The sequence below is a fragment of the Centruroides vittatus genome, unplaced genomic scaffold (genome assembly GCF_030686945.1).
Source record: "Centruroides vittatus isolate TY-2023 unplaced genomic scaffold, ASM3068694v2 contig_823, whole genome shotgun sequence".
Lineage (NCBI taxonomy): Eukaryota > Metazoa > Arthropoda > Arachnida > Scorpiones > Buthidae > Centruroides > Centruroides vittatus.
In genome coordinates this window covers 183,755-199,152 of record NW_027122536.1, presented here as the reverse complement: position 1 = coordinate 199,152, position 15,398 = coordinate 183,755, and the positions used below count along the sequence as shown (strand labels likewise).

The window sequence follows — 15,398 nt, the reverse complement described above, 5'->3', positions numbered from 1 at the left end:
AAAAAATATCATTAATATTACATATTCAATATGGCAGAATAAACAAATATTACGTGACGATATGTTTACAAACAATTTATTTTTATTAACATAAAAATTTTAAAAAATAATTAAAAAAATATAAAAGTATCGTTCAATTAGTTGGGATGTGATTTATTATTACGTCATTCGACGTCATTTCCTCAGTCCTGCAACTAGTGTTATATGCCTATTACGTCACACTATATGTTAATCGAATACAACGGAAAGAAGCGCGTTTTCAGAGTAAACAAATATGGCGGTAGACGGAAGAAGTAAACATCTTGGATCCCGAACAAATCAGGTATAACAACAACAAAAAACATAACTGTCTGATAGGAATTAAAAGCAAACAAAATGTCAGCTAAATATTATTATATACAGTACTTAATTATCCGTTTTATTACTTTGTTACTTTGGAAATCAACATTTCCACAGCATGCAATTGGTAGAAGTTAATCTTATGTAATTTATGACATAATTAACGGCATACAAGAAAAATATATTAACATTTTGCGTAATTACAGTGTTTACACGTGGATAATTCAGAATTGTTATTATTATTGCTTATGAAACATGCATTGGTAAAACTTCAAGTGTGAATGAGGCAGTTGGGACCTTCTCAGAGCTGTTTAATGTATCTATAGAAGTAAAAAAGTCAAAGAAACCAATTGTCTACATAGACTGGTTTTGGGGCTTTATCTTGAAAAGGGTCAAGTGTAGACCATCAGTTGCTTTTCACTTTTTTTATAGGGAGCCGTGTTCGATAATGCAGAATTCTAACTCAGTCAGGCTCCGATATTGGACAATTACTGAATACATCCCGGACATCCCAGTTTCAGGGACTGTCTCCAGTTTTGTCTGTTATTAATATTTGGTGGTAGGATCAATCAATCTTTGAATACGGCAATTTTATTAGCATGTTGTTATAATAATATCAATTTATAGTTCAATAAATAAATAAATTTTAAAAATAACCAACATTCAATCGGTTTTAGACCTCATTTTTATTGATTCTGAAACCTGCCCCCCAGTTGAATTGTAAATGTTATGGTCAGCCTACCTATGGGCATGGTCTTCAACTCTGAAAAAGTCCCAACTGCCTCATTCAGATCTGCATTTGTATTCTCTGGATAGAGTTGTAAGCCATTCTTAAACAATCAAAATCAAAAAGCAACTCATCTAAGAGGGAATTAATGCTAAGTTTTGAAATGTATCTTTTAATGTTTTTAAGAAGAATGTTATAGACAACTTGCATGTGATGTATTGGAGTTCTGGATGTACGTGTGTGCACACGTACATTTTGCCATATTTGTGATGTTTCCATTTTATTTTAACCTCACCTGATACATGACAGAGTAACCAAACTTTAAATGAGGAAAAGTGTAAACTTTGAGTGGTTCATTTAATGATGAGATACGGAGTAACTAAACTTTAAAACAACAAAACAAATTTGACAATTACAAAAGAAAAGAAAAGATTACATTTTATAATAATTAAAAATGTAAACAGTTTTTTAATGAAATATTGTAACAGATAGCGCTACTAGAATTTTAAATGTTGCCAGGAAAGTTAAACAATTTGTTGCTGGTTTTTTTACATTTAAATGGACTCACATTACATTTCTGGATTCCTCATCTCAATTAATGAAAAATGGCAAAGTTTTATCAAAATTGATCCATTAAATTTTTAGAATGAACTCTGTTTTATAAGCCCATACAAGACATACCAGTGACCGTGAAACATTGCACGACTTTGTTGTGTGATTCTTGCAATATTGTTTTGTTGCGCACCTTGAAAATGAAGTCATGGACCCCCATTTTTTATTGCATTTTTGGATTCCACTTTTCAATTAATGGAAAATGGCAAAGTTTAATCAAAATCTATTGAATGAATCTTGCGAATGAACACAATTCTGTAAGCCTCATAGAAGAAGCTTCGCTTCAATTAATAAATTTTATGAATTTGTCTAATATAACTACATATAGTTATTACTGTTGTCATTAATTTCATATTTTATTTTGCAGTTAGATTCCATTTCATTGGATAGTGAATTGCATTTGTTACTTAAATCACAGATAGATAATTGTTTTCAATATTTGCAGGTGAGTAATTACAATAAGAATAATTTTATTTAATAAAATACTATTACATAAATTAAAGTGTCCAGAAGCCATTTAAATATCTAAAAGATATACAAAATTTAAAACAATGTATGTACTGTACATGCAGATAGTTTTGAACTGTAAAAATTCATTTTCAGTAGTCAATAAACCATTTTTTGAATGTTTACAGACTCCTAAAGATGAACTGTCATAGATAATGCTGAAGTTTTATGTTTTCAATACTAAACATATCAGTGAATGCCAGTGGCGTAGCGAACAAAACTGGTGCCCAGGGCACGACACTTTATTGGTGCCCCTCCCCCTCCAGAAACACATATAGTTTGTCTTGGAGACCATTTGGGCTTCCCTCTGCGAGTGGTGCCCAGTGCATGATAGACCCCCTTGCACCCCCCTCGCTACGCCACTGGCGAATGCTATGTGATCTTAGGAACTGTGTTCTCCTAACAGAAAAACAGAAGAAAAAAAATGTAAGGCTATTAATACACACTATTTACAATAGATTACACAGGTTTTACTTCAATGAAAGTAAATTTATATTGTAAAGATGATAGTAAACCATAATGAAACCTATTCTTTACAATCATTTTTTTTTCGTTTTTTGAATTTATCAGTGTTGAAAGAACTACCTAAATCATTGTAAATTTCTATTCTAGTTTCAAATCAATAAAGAAATTTTAGGTCAATTAGGTACTTTTCTTGTACCTTTTTTATTAATTACTTAAGGAGCTTTTTTGCATTTTTTATCAAGTACTTTTCAGTTGTGAGTATAATTCCTGTCTTATATATACATATGTAAAAAATAAAACACTGATAATTACTTTAAATATCAAACAGACAGCCAGATTCCTTTATCACAAATTGCATAGTAATTATTTAGTCTTATTAGTCCAAAAAAAGAATCCAGGAATCCATTCATTTGATAATTGCTGTATTTTTTTCTATATATTGGCCTTTGGTAAACAGAAAATATTGAAAATTTCTGTTCAGCTAATTTTCTGATTTAACTATTCTTTTTCCTCAGTCCTTTACTTATATTAAGCTTCTAGCAACATTTGATTACAGGCATTACCTACATTTTCGTGATGAAGAAAGAGCAATGAAAGATGCTCTTAATTATCACACAAAATAAAAATACATAAAAAGAATCTGTAAGTATAGTTATAAGGTTTTGAAGTAATAGTATCTATATATTTTTATAATTAACTGATACATGTTTATGTACACAAATTTAATGTTGTAAGATAATTTAACCAAATGATTTATTTTATTTACAATTAGGAAATATCTTGACAGAAGATTTCCTTCCTCCATATCAACTTAAAACCTTTAACAGAATATGTAGGGAAATGTAGCAAAAACAAACAACAACAAGAATTTTGACGCACTTGAAATAAATTTAAGATGAAGATTACCAAGTGTCCGCGTGTCTGCACTTTATAGTGTTTAGGAGACAACAACAAGAATAACAAAACACACATATTTAAAAATAAGTAAATAATAAGGCCATAGGGAGAGTCAGGCTGTTCTGTTTTGCTGCCAACATTATGAATACAGAATTAATACATTTTAAGACTATACAGTAACGAGTCTTTTGATGTCTTTTCTCACAGTTCAGGAAAATAACAGTCTTATGGTGGAGTTGACTTTATTAGAGGCTGCTTATCTGCGTCAGTATGCAATTATTATTATGAATACAGTTTTAATTTGAAATCAACTGCTAGTATGCAACATTGTCAGATCAAACCAATTGACTTTCCCACATGGGAAAGTTTATTTGTAAAGAGTTGCTTACCCCTCTCCTGGTAACACATATAACTCAAAGTATATTAATTATATAGAGAATTGGGTTCAAAGTTATTTCATTTAACTATTAGTATAAACTGCCTTCTATAAAGACATATTCGGCAGTAATCTTTCTTTTTATTCTTCTCTAGTCTCTAATTATTGTTTCATTTATCTAGACACTTAAACACTGGAGAAGGATAGAAAAAAGTTTACTGCTGAATATAAAATGTAGATTGATATTTACATTTGTTTTCACTAAGTTATTTCAATGAAAAATTTATCTTAATACTTTTTGTTTCTAGATGTATTATATTTAGCATATTTTTACTTATTACATATATATTCTTACATTGTTTACTTTTAATATTAAAAATTTAATGCTTTCATTATTTTTTTCTAATTTTAGCTTAGTTCATTTCACAATATTCAACCAGAATTAACAGCTTTATTGAAACTTTTTGTTTGGAAGGTAAGCTAAACTTCAAAATATTTTCATTATCAATGTAAGTTATTTTAATTTATATTGTTATTTTAAGTTAAAATCTTATTTTTCATGTGCGGTGCTTTTTATAAAACTTTACAACAGACACAATTTACTTTTCTTTTTATTTTTAACTTTATTAATTTCAGTACTTCGGAAACAGTAATTTCGAAAATTATAAAAGTAGTAAATATGTTTACTTCTAAAATTTATATACAATTTACTTCAACATATAATTTTTATTTCTCCATTCTTTTCTTCTTAGGAAACAAGCTTAAATATAGGTTAACCACCAGTTTTCTGGCATATTTGGTTCCAAAACCATGCTAGAATAACTGTTTTTGCTGGAACAACTGAAGTGATGTAATAATATCTTAATAGTAAATCCTGGACCAATAATTATACACTTTCTATGTCTCTAAAACAATTCAGATTGCTAGAAACTTAAATTTAGCATATATCAAATGTAGATTGATATTTTACATTTTCTTTCACTTCTTTAGAAGCCATAGCTAGGGTTAAATGTAAGTAAAAGGAGTTAAAGAGTGCAGAAAATATAGAAATTGCCAACTGCTACAGTGTAAATTATTGAAGTAAGTGTTCACAGCATATAATGCCATATGTGACCATTCATTGAACAATTCTGGTCATTGTGGGAATTTTAAGCACATTCTTTTTAATTATGGTAAGATTAGAAGAGATGCCACATCATCAAGTAGCAAATATGCAATATATTCACTCTATTTTAAGATGTCTTTTTATTTTATAAACAAACGTTTTCCTCAATTGTTACATATTATTTTATTTTTACACACTGTTTTTTTATATATATCAAAAATATGACAATAAATATACCGTATTTACTCGCTTATAAGACAATCTCGCTTATGGGAGGAGGTGTGACTTTAAAGATCAAAATAAAGAAAATTAGATTTATTAATACAATCTAATTTTCTAATTCTAATTTTATTTCATTTAATCACAAATAAAATATCAAATGCAGGTAAATGCACACATTATCCCACAAAAATTACTTGCAATTTAAACTTTAAGAAAAAATCTTGTAAAATTGACAACATAATTTCTGTGTGTAAAGATGGACAATTGGGAACCTTTTATGCCAATTATTAACAGTCGAATCCACTCTTCGTCAGTTACACTAATGAATTTCTCCGAATTCTGATTTCTGAATAATCACCTGTTTTCACGTGGGAATAGATTAAAACTTTATATCGGGCTTCCGTGTGATTTTGGAATTTCAATTCAAAAGTTTTGATTTCCCTATTGCTATTTATTTTTACTCCTGACAATACACAAGAATGATTCAAATGACCCAGATAAAAAACTTGTTTTAAACACCAGTGGGTGAGCATCTGGTAGAAAATGCGAATACACAGTTCACAAAAATTATTGCAAAAACGCAAAGAATCCTTTGCACGCGCTTATAGGACGGCCTAGGTTTTTGAAGTAGTAAAAAATGAATAAAAATCTTTTCTTATATGTGAGTAAATACAGTATATTTTATTAATTAAAAATTGAATAAAGAAATAATTTAAACGATTAAAATTTATTAATATAACATTAATTGGCTAAAAATTATTTTTAGTACAGTGTTATTTCAAAAAAAGCTACAGTTGGTCAACAGTTGCTAGATTTGGAATATAGGAATGAAAAGGATAGAGAATTGATATCAAGAAGGAAATCGTGGCTATTAGGAATATTGTTAATTGGTACACCATGGCTAAAACAAAGGATAACGGATAATCTATTGATATCAAATATATATGTTAGACAGGTATAATATTTTTTATATTTTATTATCATAATCATGAAAATTAATTGAGGGTCAAATCAAAACAGAAATAGTTTCACAAAATTTAAAAAAATATTTGGTTCTTTCAAATGTAAAGTGCTACTTTATTAAAACAAAATTATAATTAGAAACATTTTGGGACTAAAGCCAATTATTGATTTGAACCAGGCCCACAATATCAGGTGGTAAAGAATGGGGCTCAACATATCTGGACAGACCACCCTACCTGAAAAATTCCTGGTGTTTTTTGACCTGTCTGTATCCAATCCTGAGTCCTCTGTAGTGGTAAGCTGCCACCTTATCCTCTTGGCCAAAATTTAGCCATCCCTATTTAGTGGTTGTCAAACTGTTCCATGAGCCACTGACATGTCTGAGAATAAGATGGTATCTAATGAGTTGGTTCAACCCTCTCTAGTTATATCAATGGCAAGTTATCATCAGTTTCTTAAAATGTGCTGAAAAGTGTGGTTTGTTATGATGTAATTCTAACATCATAGTGCACCACTCAAATAACTGTGTGACATCCTCTGCACATTGTTCTGGTTGCAGATAGCAGTGGAAATGTAATATCTGGTGTATTTGTCTGTTGCACTTCACTACCTCACATAATCAATGCTGGAATGATCTTTTTTGTTCCTGAATAAATATTTAGTGGACACCCTGCATTTGAATACATTTAACTTTTTCACTTACATAATTTTGTGTTTTAACACAAAGGAGAACTCTGACATTTTAAAATGTTTTGTAAAATAAAACTATTTATATATCAATATCCTTAAATCCGATGTATTGATATTAAGCCAAACGATTGCCGTAATTAATCGGGCTAATATTATGTTATAATCAAGAATTAGAAACTAAGTAATTTGGTATTAGAGGTAGACATTAGGTACCATCTTTCATCTAAATTAATAATTATAATAATTTATTAAATAATTTAGAACATTCTCGAAGAAAAGAACTAGCCTTGAGTGGGACTTGAACCTGCAATCTGCTTACCATGCAGTGCACTTGCCAGTTACACAACTTTTCTTCCAGAATTTTCTCAATTATTTAATAAATTATTAAATTATTATAATTATTAATTTAGATAAGAGATGCACCTAACGTCTACCTCTAGTATCAAATTACTTAGTTTCTAATTATTAATTATAACATAATATTAGCCCGATTAATTACAGCGATCATTTGGCTTAAAATAAAACTACTACTCTGTCCTAGAAATATTCATTATAATAATAAAAAGTTTGTCATTATCTTCCTTATCTCTAGTTTAATGATTTTGTCGAATATAGTAGGGACTTTCTAAGAATGAACAACAGACAATAGCGAGGTTGAGGCTCGAAGTTTTAAACACGAAAACGTGTACATTGGACATTCGGCACCGCTTTCCCGTAAGCCTAGAAGTTTGAAAATGGTGTTTGGAAAGTCAGTGGAATCATGCTCGACATTTTAAATGCCATTGTCAAACTTCTAGGCTAACAGGAAAGCGGCACTGAACGTCCGACATACACGTTTTTGCGTTTAAAACTTCGGCCTCAACCTCACTATTGTGAAAATATTGAATTGTTTTAAAATATTAAAATTTCCTTTTAATAATCAATTCTATAGTATGTAATAAGTATGATACAATGTAGAATTATCTCATAGAATAGATCATTTAATTTTAAAATTTCAAATATTAAAAGAAATTTAATAAAACTGTTCTTTTTTCCTTTAGTAAATAAAATTTATTTTTTAATAGTTGCTTAGTGAAATTACAGATTTTGCAGAATTGATTCTTAATATCGGTAATCTTGTTAACTTTCTTGTCTTCATTCATAATGGAAAATTTGTTTCTGTAATTGAAAGAATATTTGGAATTGGAAGAATGTCATCAACGCCACAAAATATGAGAGAGGTAAGGAGATAATATATCAAATTTCAAAAATAATAATTAGACTATCATAAATTTATTAAATTATAGTAAATTATTAAACAGCAGATAGCTAAATTGAACTTATTATTTGATTTGTTTTTTAGATTCAGTATGAATATATGAACAGAGAATTGCTGTGGCATGGATTTGCTGTAAGTTTTAAATTAAATGTATTTATTTTTCTCATTGCTATAAGGCATTCTTTTATATGTATGAATATTTAATTTAAAAATTCAGAAGATATGAACAAATTTTTTTGTATATTCATTTTTCTGTTCAGGCCAAGAATAAACTGAATCTTTTAAAAATTGGCGAGTGATCAAATAGATAACTTGCAAAACTGTCAAATTGTTCGGTTCTTTGACTTTGTATAATGTGGAAGTTTTTGTAAGTTGTTTATTTGATTGATTTGTCAATTTCTAAATTTTAATTTTGAATAATTAAGCCTATAAAAATATTGATTTTGGTTTAGGAAATAAATTAGAGTTGATGAAAATGATTACTTGGTACTATTATAACATTTTTCAGCAGTTTGTTTTAAGCTCATAATAATAATAATAGAGTGGAGCCCTGCATAAGTAAGAAAGTGTTTTGTCTGTAATCAAAGTTTAAAGCAACTGCATGACTGTCAAACGTGATTTTTTGCAAATACATACAACTTGGGAAGGCCAATGTCATGACAAAGCCAAAATTTTGAAATTCCATCTATGGGCTGAGATATTCAAGGTCAAAGTTTGCCATGTAAAGACTATGGGTCGATTGCCAGTCGTAAGTTAATTGTGCATTACATCAGTCAAGTGTCCAATTGCTGTCAACTTACATTAATTTCTGATAATTTTTTATTTTAGATCAGTTTAAAACTCTTTTTTGCAGTTTCGTTTTCCTAGTAAATATTCAGTTAAAAACAATTCCAAAAACAATTGAAATAAATATATGATATTTGAGTATGGTTTTTAGTATTTTAAACTATAAAATTGTATTATCGAAGATTTAGGTTGCTTTCGCAATTGGCATTTTACAATTTTTAATCATTTATATTATAGCTTAGCTGAATTATCTAATTATTATTTTTAAGAGCAATCTCAAAATTTGAATATTTTACAATTTAAATCTAAATATCATTAAAATTTAATTGCAAATTTTGTTTCATTTTTTACATATAATTAGGCAGTCAAAAATTCAGGAAAAGTTGTGATTACTCAATGCATATCTCAGAGGTAGAGAGGAAACAAGAACTTATGAATTCTCAATTAGGTTAATGTTGAAATTTTATGAAAGAAAAATTCCTTTAGCAAGTTATTAAAATATTTTACACAGAATAATATATTTTTTAATGCAAATTCCAGTAACAGTTAAATGTATACTTATATCTTAATTAAATATACATTTATTCAAGTGTATACAACAAATATATATTTTATGACATATTTAAATTTACAATATATACATATTCATATGCTTAACACATTTTATTCACACATACACACATTATGTATGTATAAAACATATATATAAACAAGTAAAGCATATTGTTGTAAAGGGTGTCCCAAAATTAATGCAGGATATAAATTTTGTGCCATTTTTCTCCCAATGGGTTGGCAGTGACATATAAAGTAATATCTTGTAGTAAACACATTGAAGTTAATTAATATGGAGTGATATATGATGGAGGAGCATGCAATGGTTATCAAAACTTATTACAAGTACAGGGAAAGTTGCTGCGACTGTGCACAAATTACACGGCATTTTCGGTTGGAGAAATATATCAAATGGAATGACCGTGTAAAGACTGTGTGAAGAACAACTGATGCATGTCCAATGAGTGACAGTTTGGTGTGGATTTTGGACTAGTGAAATGATTGGAAAAATTTTCGCCCATAATTTTTTTAAAATAAAGTTGAAGATGCAGTTACTGTGAATGGTGTGCATTATTGTGAGATGTTATTGGAGATTTTGTGCCTTCATTTGGACAGCATGGATTTGAGTGACATGTAGTTCCAGCAGGATGGTGCCACCTACCATACAGCACACAAAACAACCAAGTTATTGTGGCAGAAGTTTCTTGGTTGACTCATCTCACCCAACAGCAGTCAGAATTGGCCACCAAGATTGTGCAATCTGACACCATGCAACATTTTTCTTTGGGATTCATAAAGTCCAAAGTTCATGCCACTAAAATAAGAACAATTTCTGAATTGAAAGCAGAAATTTGAAAAGTTACCAACAAAATTGAGCTGCAATTGTGCAAAAATGTACTTGAAAATTGTGTCAAAAGAATATGAGAGTCACGAGGACATTTGTCAGATATTCTATTCCATATTTAATTGCAATGTTTACCCTTTAAAATGATATAACAACTTTGCCAACTAATGAATTAATAATACATTGTTTTTAAAATTTAAATCCTGTGTTACTTTTGGGACATCCTATAGATCTTGTAACATAAAGATCCTCATTAAATATTTTAATAATAATCAGTTTGAAATTTTGAAATCAAAATTGATTTCAAAATTTATCTATGTATCTTCAAACAAATGTTTCAGATCTTATGGGAAGATCGAAAACACTTGTGTTATAGAGAAATAAAACTGTTGGACTAGATAAGGGTACTGTGGTTATTTATTTATTGGTGAAGTCCAGTTTTATGAAGATCTGCTTTTCTTTGTTATCTATGTACTTTTTGTTTTTGGGTGTGATGGGATTTGGCAAAGCAATACAAGGGTAGGTGCCTCCTGGGTAAACTTTCTATGAGAAATTGACCTATTTTTGTATTAGACATGTGGAGAATATTTGATAAACTCTATGTGATCAGGTTGTTGGTCAGGCACAAGTGCAGGATTAACAGCTGGCTTTCAGTGGTTTTATCCAATCATCATCTGGTAGGCTTTTGAGTTTGAAACTGTTTACTTACTGAGAATATTTCAAAAAATTCTTTAATAATAATTTATTTAATTACTAAGTGAGTGTCACAATTATTAGTGATGTTAAGTCTTTAAGTCTTCTCTTGTAAAGTGATAAAAATTGTTTTTTCTCTTTCTCTCTCTCTCTCTATATCTCTTTGCCTTTCTTTGATGAAATTATAAATAATAATAATTAATAATTGTCTAATTAAAATAACAAAATAAAAATTTTGAAATTTATACTTTAATTAATAAAAAAAATCATATATACTATACAAGTCATAAATGATTGTTTGAATATGTATTAATTTAATAAGAACAAGGCATTTTCATGATAATAGGGACAGATATATGCATTTTGTGAAGGGAAGGTAATCTCCATAACTGACAACTAAACAAGACATAGACAAATTTGATTTTGTAAATTTATTTAATAATGCAAATAAATATGTCTGAGTTAGTTTGAGTGATAATATAATGAAAACTAGAAAAAAACATAATAAAAATAAATTGTTTAGCTTTGTTTTAATGGTGGTAATCACCCATTCTAGATTTAATGCTGCATAGTGATCATGCTTCATTTTCTCTCAAGGGATATGTGTTCAGTGAAACTATAGAAAATATATATGATATTAAAAAATTACTTTTTTAAATTTAGCTTTATATTCTGTTTCATAAATATATCTACTATTTGTTAGTAGTTTGTCTCTGATATAAATCTGTTTAGAGTTCAAAATTTTGATGATATACAGTTTTTTACTGATATTTATTACAGTAATGAAATATATTGAGATGAAGTATATACGTAAACTCACATTTAATTAATAGTTGATAACTCTGGTAACAAAGTTCAGTTATTAGATTACTGGAAATAAGAATACATTATGTAACAATAAGCTGTGGAATTTAAAAATTATATTCTATTTAGCTGGTGAAACTTTCAGTATGAGAGAACATGAATATACTTTAATTAATTTTGTTTTAATATTATATCATTAATTTTATGAAGCAATATCTGAGTATTACTAAAATCAACAGATCTTATATCAATGAACATTATAATAAGCTTTACATTCTATTAAATTTTAGGTGACTGAAAATAGTTCTTACAATGAATTAAAAGTAAATATAAAAACATTAAAAAAATTAATTGAAAAATTTATTTCTTGGTTTAAAATGTCATAATAAATGGAAAACTAATTATAGTTATATTCAGGTCCAGACAGATGGTCATTTTGATACAGAAATGCTCTAAATATAGTATTTTATGTAAAAAATATAATAATAAAGTGATAAATTCTGTTGATAAGTAATGAAAAAATTTTTGTTTGTGTAGTTAGTTACATTCTTGTAGACTTTCTTTAATTTTCAGAGGTGTTCTTCTGAAGAATATCTTCACGCAGAGCTTAACTGGTCTAGATTACCAGTAACTCTGTTTTTATTTATTTAATTGATTTCATTCATATATTTTTCTGGCTTTCAGGGAAAGTAGGGCCTCATATATGTGACTGACTTGGATCACATCTCATCTGTCTCAGATTCATTCTTTACGCTTGTGAACACATAATTTTTTATAATTAATCCTGAATATATCTCTGTTCAGTTCCATTTATTCACTTAATACTAAATGTAAATTAATTAAGTTGATAAATATGGATGCGTTTACTTCTGAGCTAATTATACTGTCAGCACGCTCAACCTGTATACTTTTGTCCGAGCACCACGCTCATTGGCATTTACTTTAGAGTTGTGTGACATCATTTTTAACGGAATTAGTAAGCTGGGAGTCCTAGCTAGTTTGCTGTTGAGCTTTTTGCTAATTCAATATGGCTGCTTCCATGAAAAAATTACTTTCTGTAGAAAGTAATGAAAATGAAATTATTTTTGGAAAAATAAATGGCAGAAAATATTTTAAAATTGGTAAAATTCAATTATTTGTTGTATAAAATGTTTACAATGATCTTTTTTTATTGTAAGATTCAATAGCTTTAGATGATTTTTTTCATAAACAGATGTGAAAAAAATTAAGTTTGATTCATTGTTTATGATTAAAAGTGAAGTTTACCTTACATGCGCTTGGAATCTTTAAGTTTTATGTACAGAGCATTAAATAAGTCGTGAAAGAAATGAACAGCATTAATAATAATTCAAAATTACATAAGTTTCTATACTTGAATGAATTTTCACTTACATATGGGAAATGTCTTTTCAAGAAATTGTATCATTTGAATACCATTTTCTCATTACAAACCTAACTTATATGATGGCAGAGTAACACTTATTTCTATCAAAATAAGCTGCTGCTTCTTCAGTTGATGTCTTAATAGCCATATGCTTTCCATCAATACAGCCTATAATTCCAGGAAAACCATATTGAGTATAAAAAAAACTTCCATTTTTCTTACAGCATCCTGCTGTGATGGCCAAGAGAATATTTTTTCATTTAACACTAAGAGAGAATTAACAACCTTATTTAAAATATTCCACACAGTTCGTCTAGACGTATTAAAATGATCGCCATTACCCTTAGAGAAAAGAAAGAAAGAAAAAATAATGTTTTGTATTTAATATCAATTATTTTTTTATTTTAAACTCAGTTTAGTTACACCATAAAAGAGTAACGTCACATCTATTCACTAGGTAAAACAATTGCATTAAATACGTATTATGTATATGTATAATCTGCTATTCTCTTATATACTCCATCTAATTTCATATATTACTTCATATAAACAAACCTGAATGATTCTTGATTTGCTAATGTCCATAGGCAGCATAAAAGCTGTTTTTGAGGAGACGCAGATTGTGTTCCAGAGGAAGTAATTCTTCTGTGTCTAAAATTGGGCTTATTTTTTTAAAGGAGATTTCAAAAGATTCTCTTGTAAGTCTAAGATGCTGTTTAAAATCGATTGGATTATAAAAAGGTACAGTCTCTTCAATAAAAGTTTCTATCTTTTTTGTTTTATCTTACTTTTCTTTTTCTTCTTTCATTTTTTCCACAATTATACCCACAATAAGATCATCCTCATCCGATTCAGAATCAAGTAATTCTATCTGTAACATAACATTTAAAATAGCATCTTTGACAATATTATTTGCAAGAAACCACCATATTTCTTGTTAGTATTTGCGTTTACTTTCGAACTGGACATGTAAGCACGAATACACATGCTAATGACGTCACTTCCAGTGTTCAGAAGTAGCACTATTAGCTTATAAGTAAACGCACTCTATATGACATCCAAACATATTTTCTTTATTTACAAGTATATATTGAATGGCTCAAAAGTCATTTGGGCCATCTTGTATATAATATTTAACATTAAATTAAAGTATAATATATAATAATTAAAAATATGATGAAAAATTTTCATTTTATTTTAGTAAAATATATTTTGAATAAATTATAAATTTAAACTATAAGATAACATCTTTTTATGTCAGTTAAACTACATTTTTGAAATTAACGTAAGTTAATTACAAATTTAAAAATATATATAAATATATATATTTACAGCTGCTGAAATTATTAAGTTTTATAGTCTAGCTTTCATATCTTACGACATAAAAATATAATAATAATTTTTCCTGTAACGTAAAATATAATTATTGTAAATTTTCCTTATGGACTTTTCTTTTTTTTATAGGAATTCCTATCATTTGTACTTCCCATAATTAATTTGAAACGATTAAAAAATATAATAAAAAGATTAACGTCATCAAAAACAAGTTTTCATGCTTCCGAGAGGACGACAAAAGACTTCAAACAATGCGCCATTTGCGAACAATGGCCAACGTTTCCCCACGATATTGGTTGTAAGCATGTGTTTTGCTACTATTGCATAATGGTAAGAATTTTAATAATTTTTTAAAAACATTTACCCTTTATTGAAGTGAGTGAAATATTGAAAAAAAAATTATTATTTCCAGAGTAATATAATGTCAGATCCGAACTATCAGTGTCCAATATGTAATTATAAACAGGATGTTATATCAGTCAGGCCTGCTAACACCATATAATGAACATTACATAAAAGTTTAATGTGCAAATTATTCTCAAAAAGGGACAATGTAATATTTATACAAATAACTTCCCTATTTTCTTATAAAAAAAAGAAAAAGGTTGCCATTAATAATCATTGTTAAGTGTCTCTTCACATGTAAAGTTGGTGAACTAATAATTTTGTAATTATACAAAGTAATTTCAGTTTAAAATTAGAAATTTTGTAAACTTAAATTATGTAAAAATGTAAATTCCTTTTTGAAAAAAGTAAAAAATTATATTATTATGTTGCAGTTTTTGAAGGCTTTAATTATACATTAGATACAATGTAAGCGGTACTCTTTTTTGTGATTT

General features: G+C 28.2%; 1 protein-coding gene and 1 long non-coding RNA gene across 2 annotated transcripts in view; both read left to right on the top strand.

Annotated features, from left to right (window-relative positions):
* LOC136982348 (uncharacterized) overlaps positions 1-15,398 on the top strand; it is a 92,557-nt gene that overhangs the window by 15,419 nt on the left and 61,740 nt on the right. The gene's annotated exons all lie outside the window — the stretch shown is intronic.
* On the top strand, positions 215-15,326 carry Pex2 (peroxin 2). Its single transcript, XM_067278829.1, has 8 exons — positions 215-322; positions 2,046-2,123; positions 4,336-4,398; positions 6,017-6,205; positions 7,968-8,123; positions 8,246-8,293; positions 14,689-14,889; positions 14,972-15,326. The coding sequence occupies exons 1-8, from the start codon at positions 275-277 to the stop codon at positions 15,059-15,061; spliced, it is 873 nt and encodes a 290-aa protein (XP_067134930.1). The 5' UTR covers positions 215-274; the 3' UTR covers positions 15,062-15,326.

Excerpts from the sequence above, each read along its gene's own strand:
- Pex2 (XM_067278829.1), top strand. The coding sequence starts at position 275 with ATGGCGGTAGACGGAAGAAGTAAACATCTTGGATCCCGAACAAATCAG. Across the intron at positions 2,124-4,335 it reads ATTGTTTTCAATATTTGCAG|CTTAGTTCATTTCACAATAT; the intron begins GTGAGTAATTAC and ends TTCTAATTTTAG. Across the intron at positions 6,206-7,967 it reads CAAATATATATGTTAGACAG|TTGCTTAGTGAAATTACAGA; the intron begins GTATAATATTTT and ends ATTTTTTAATAG.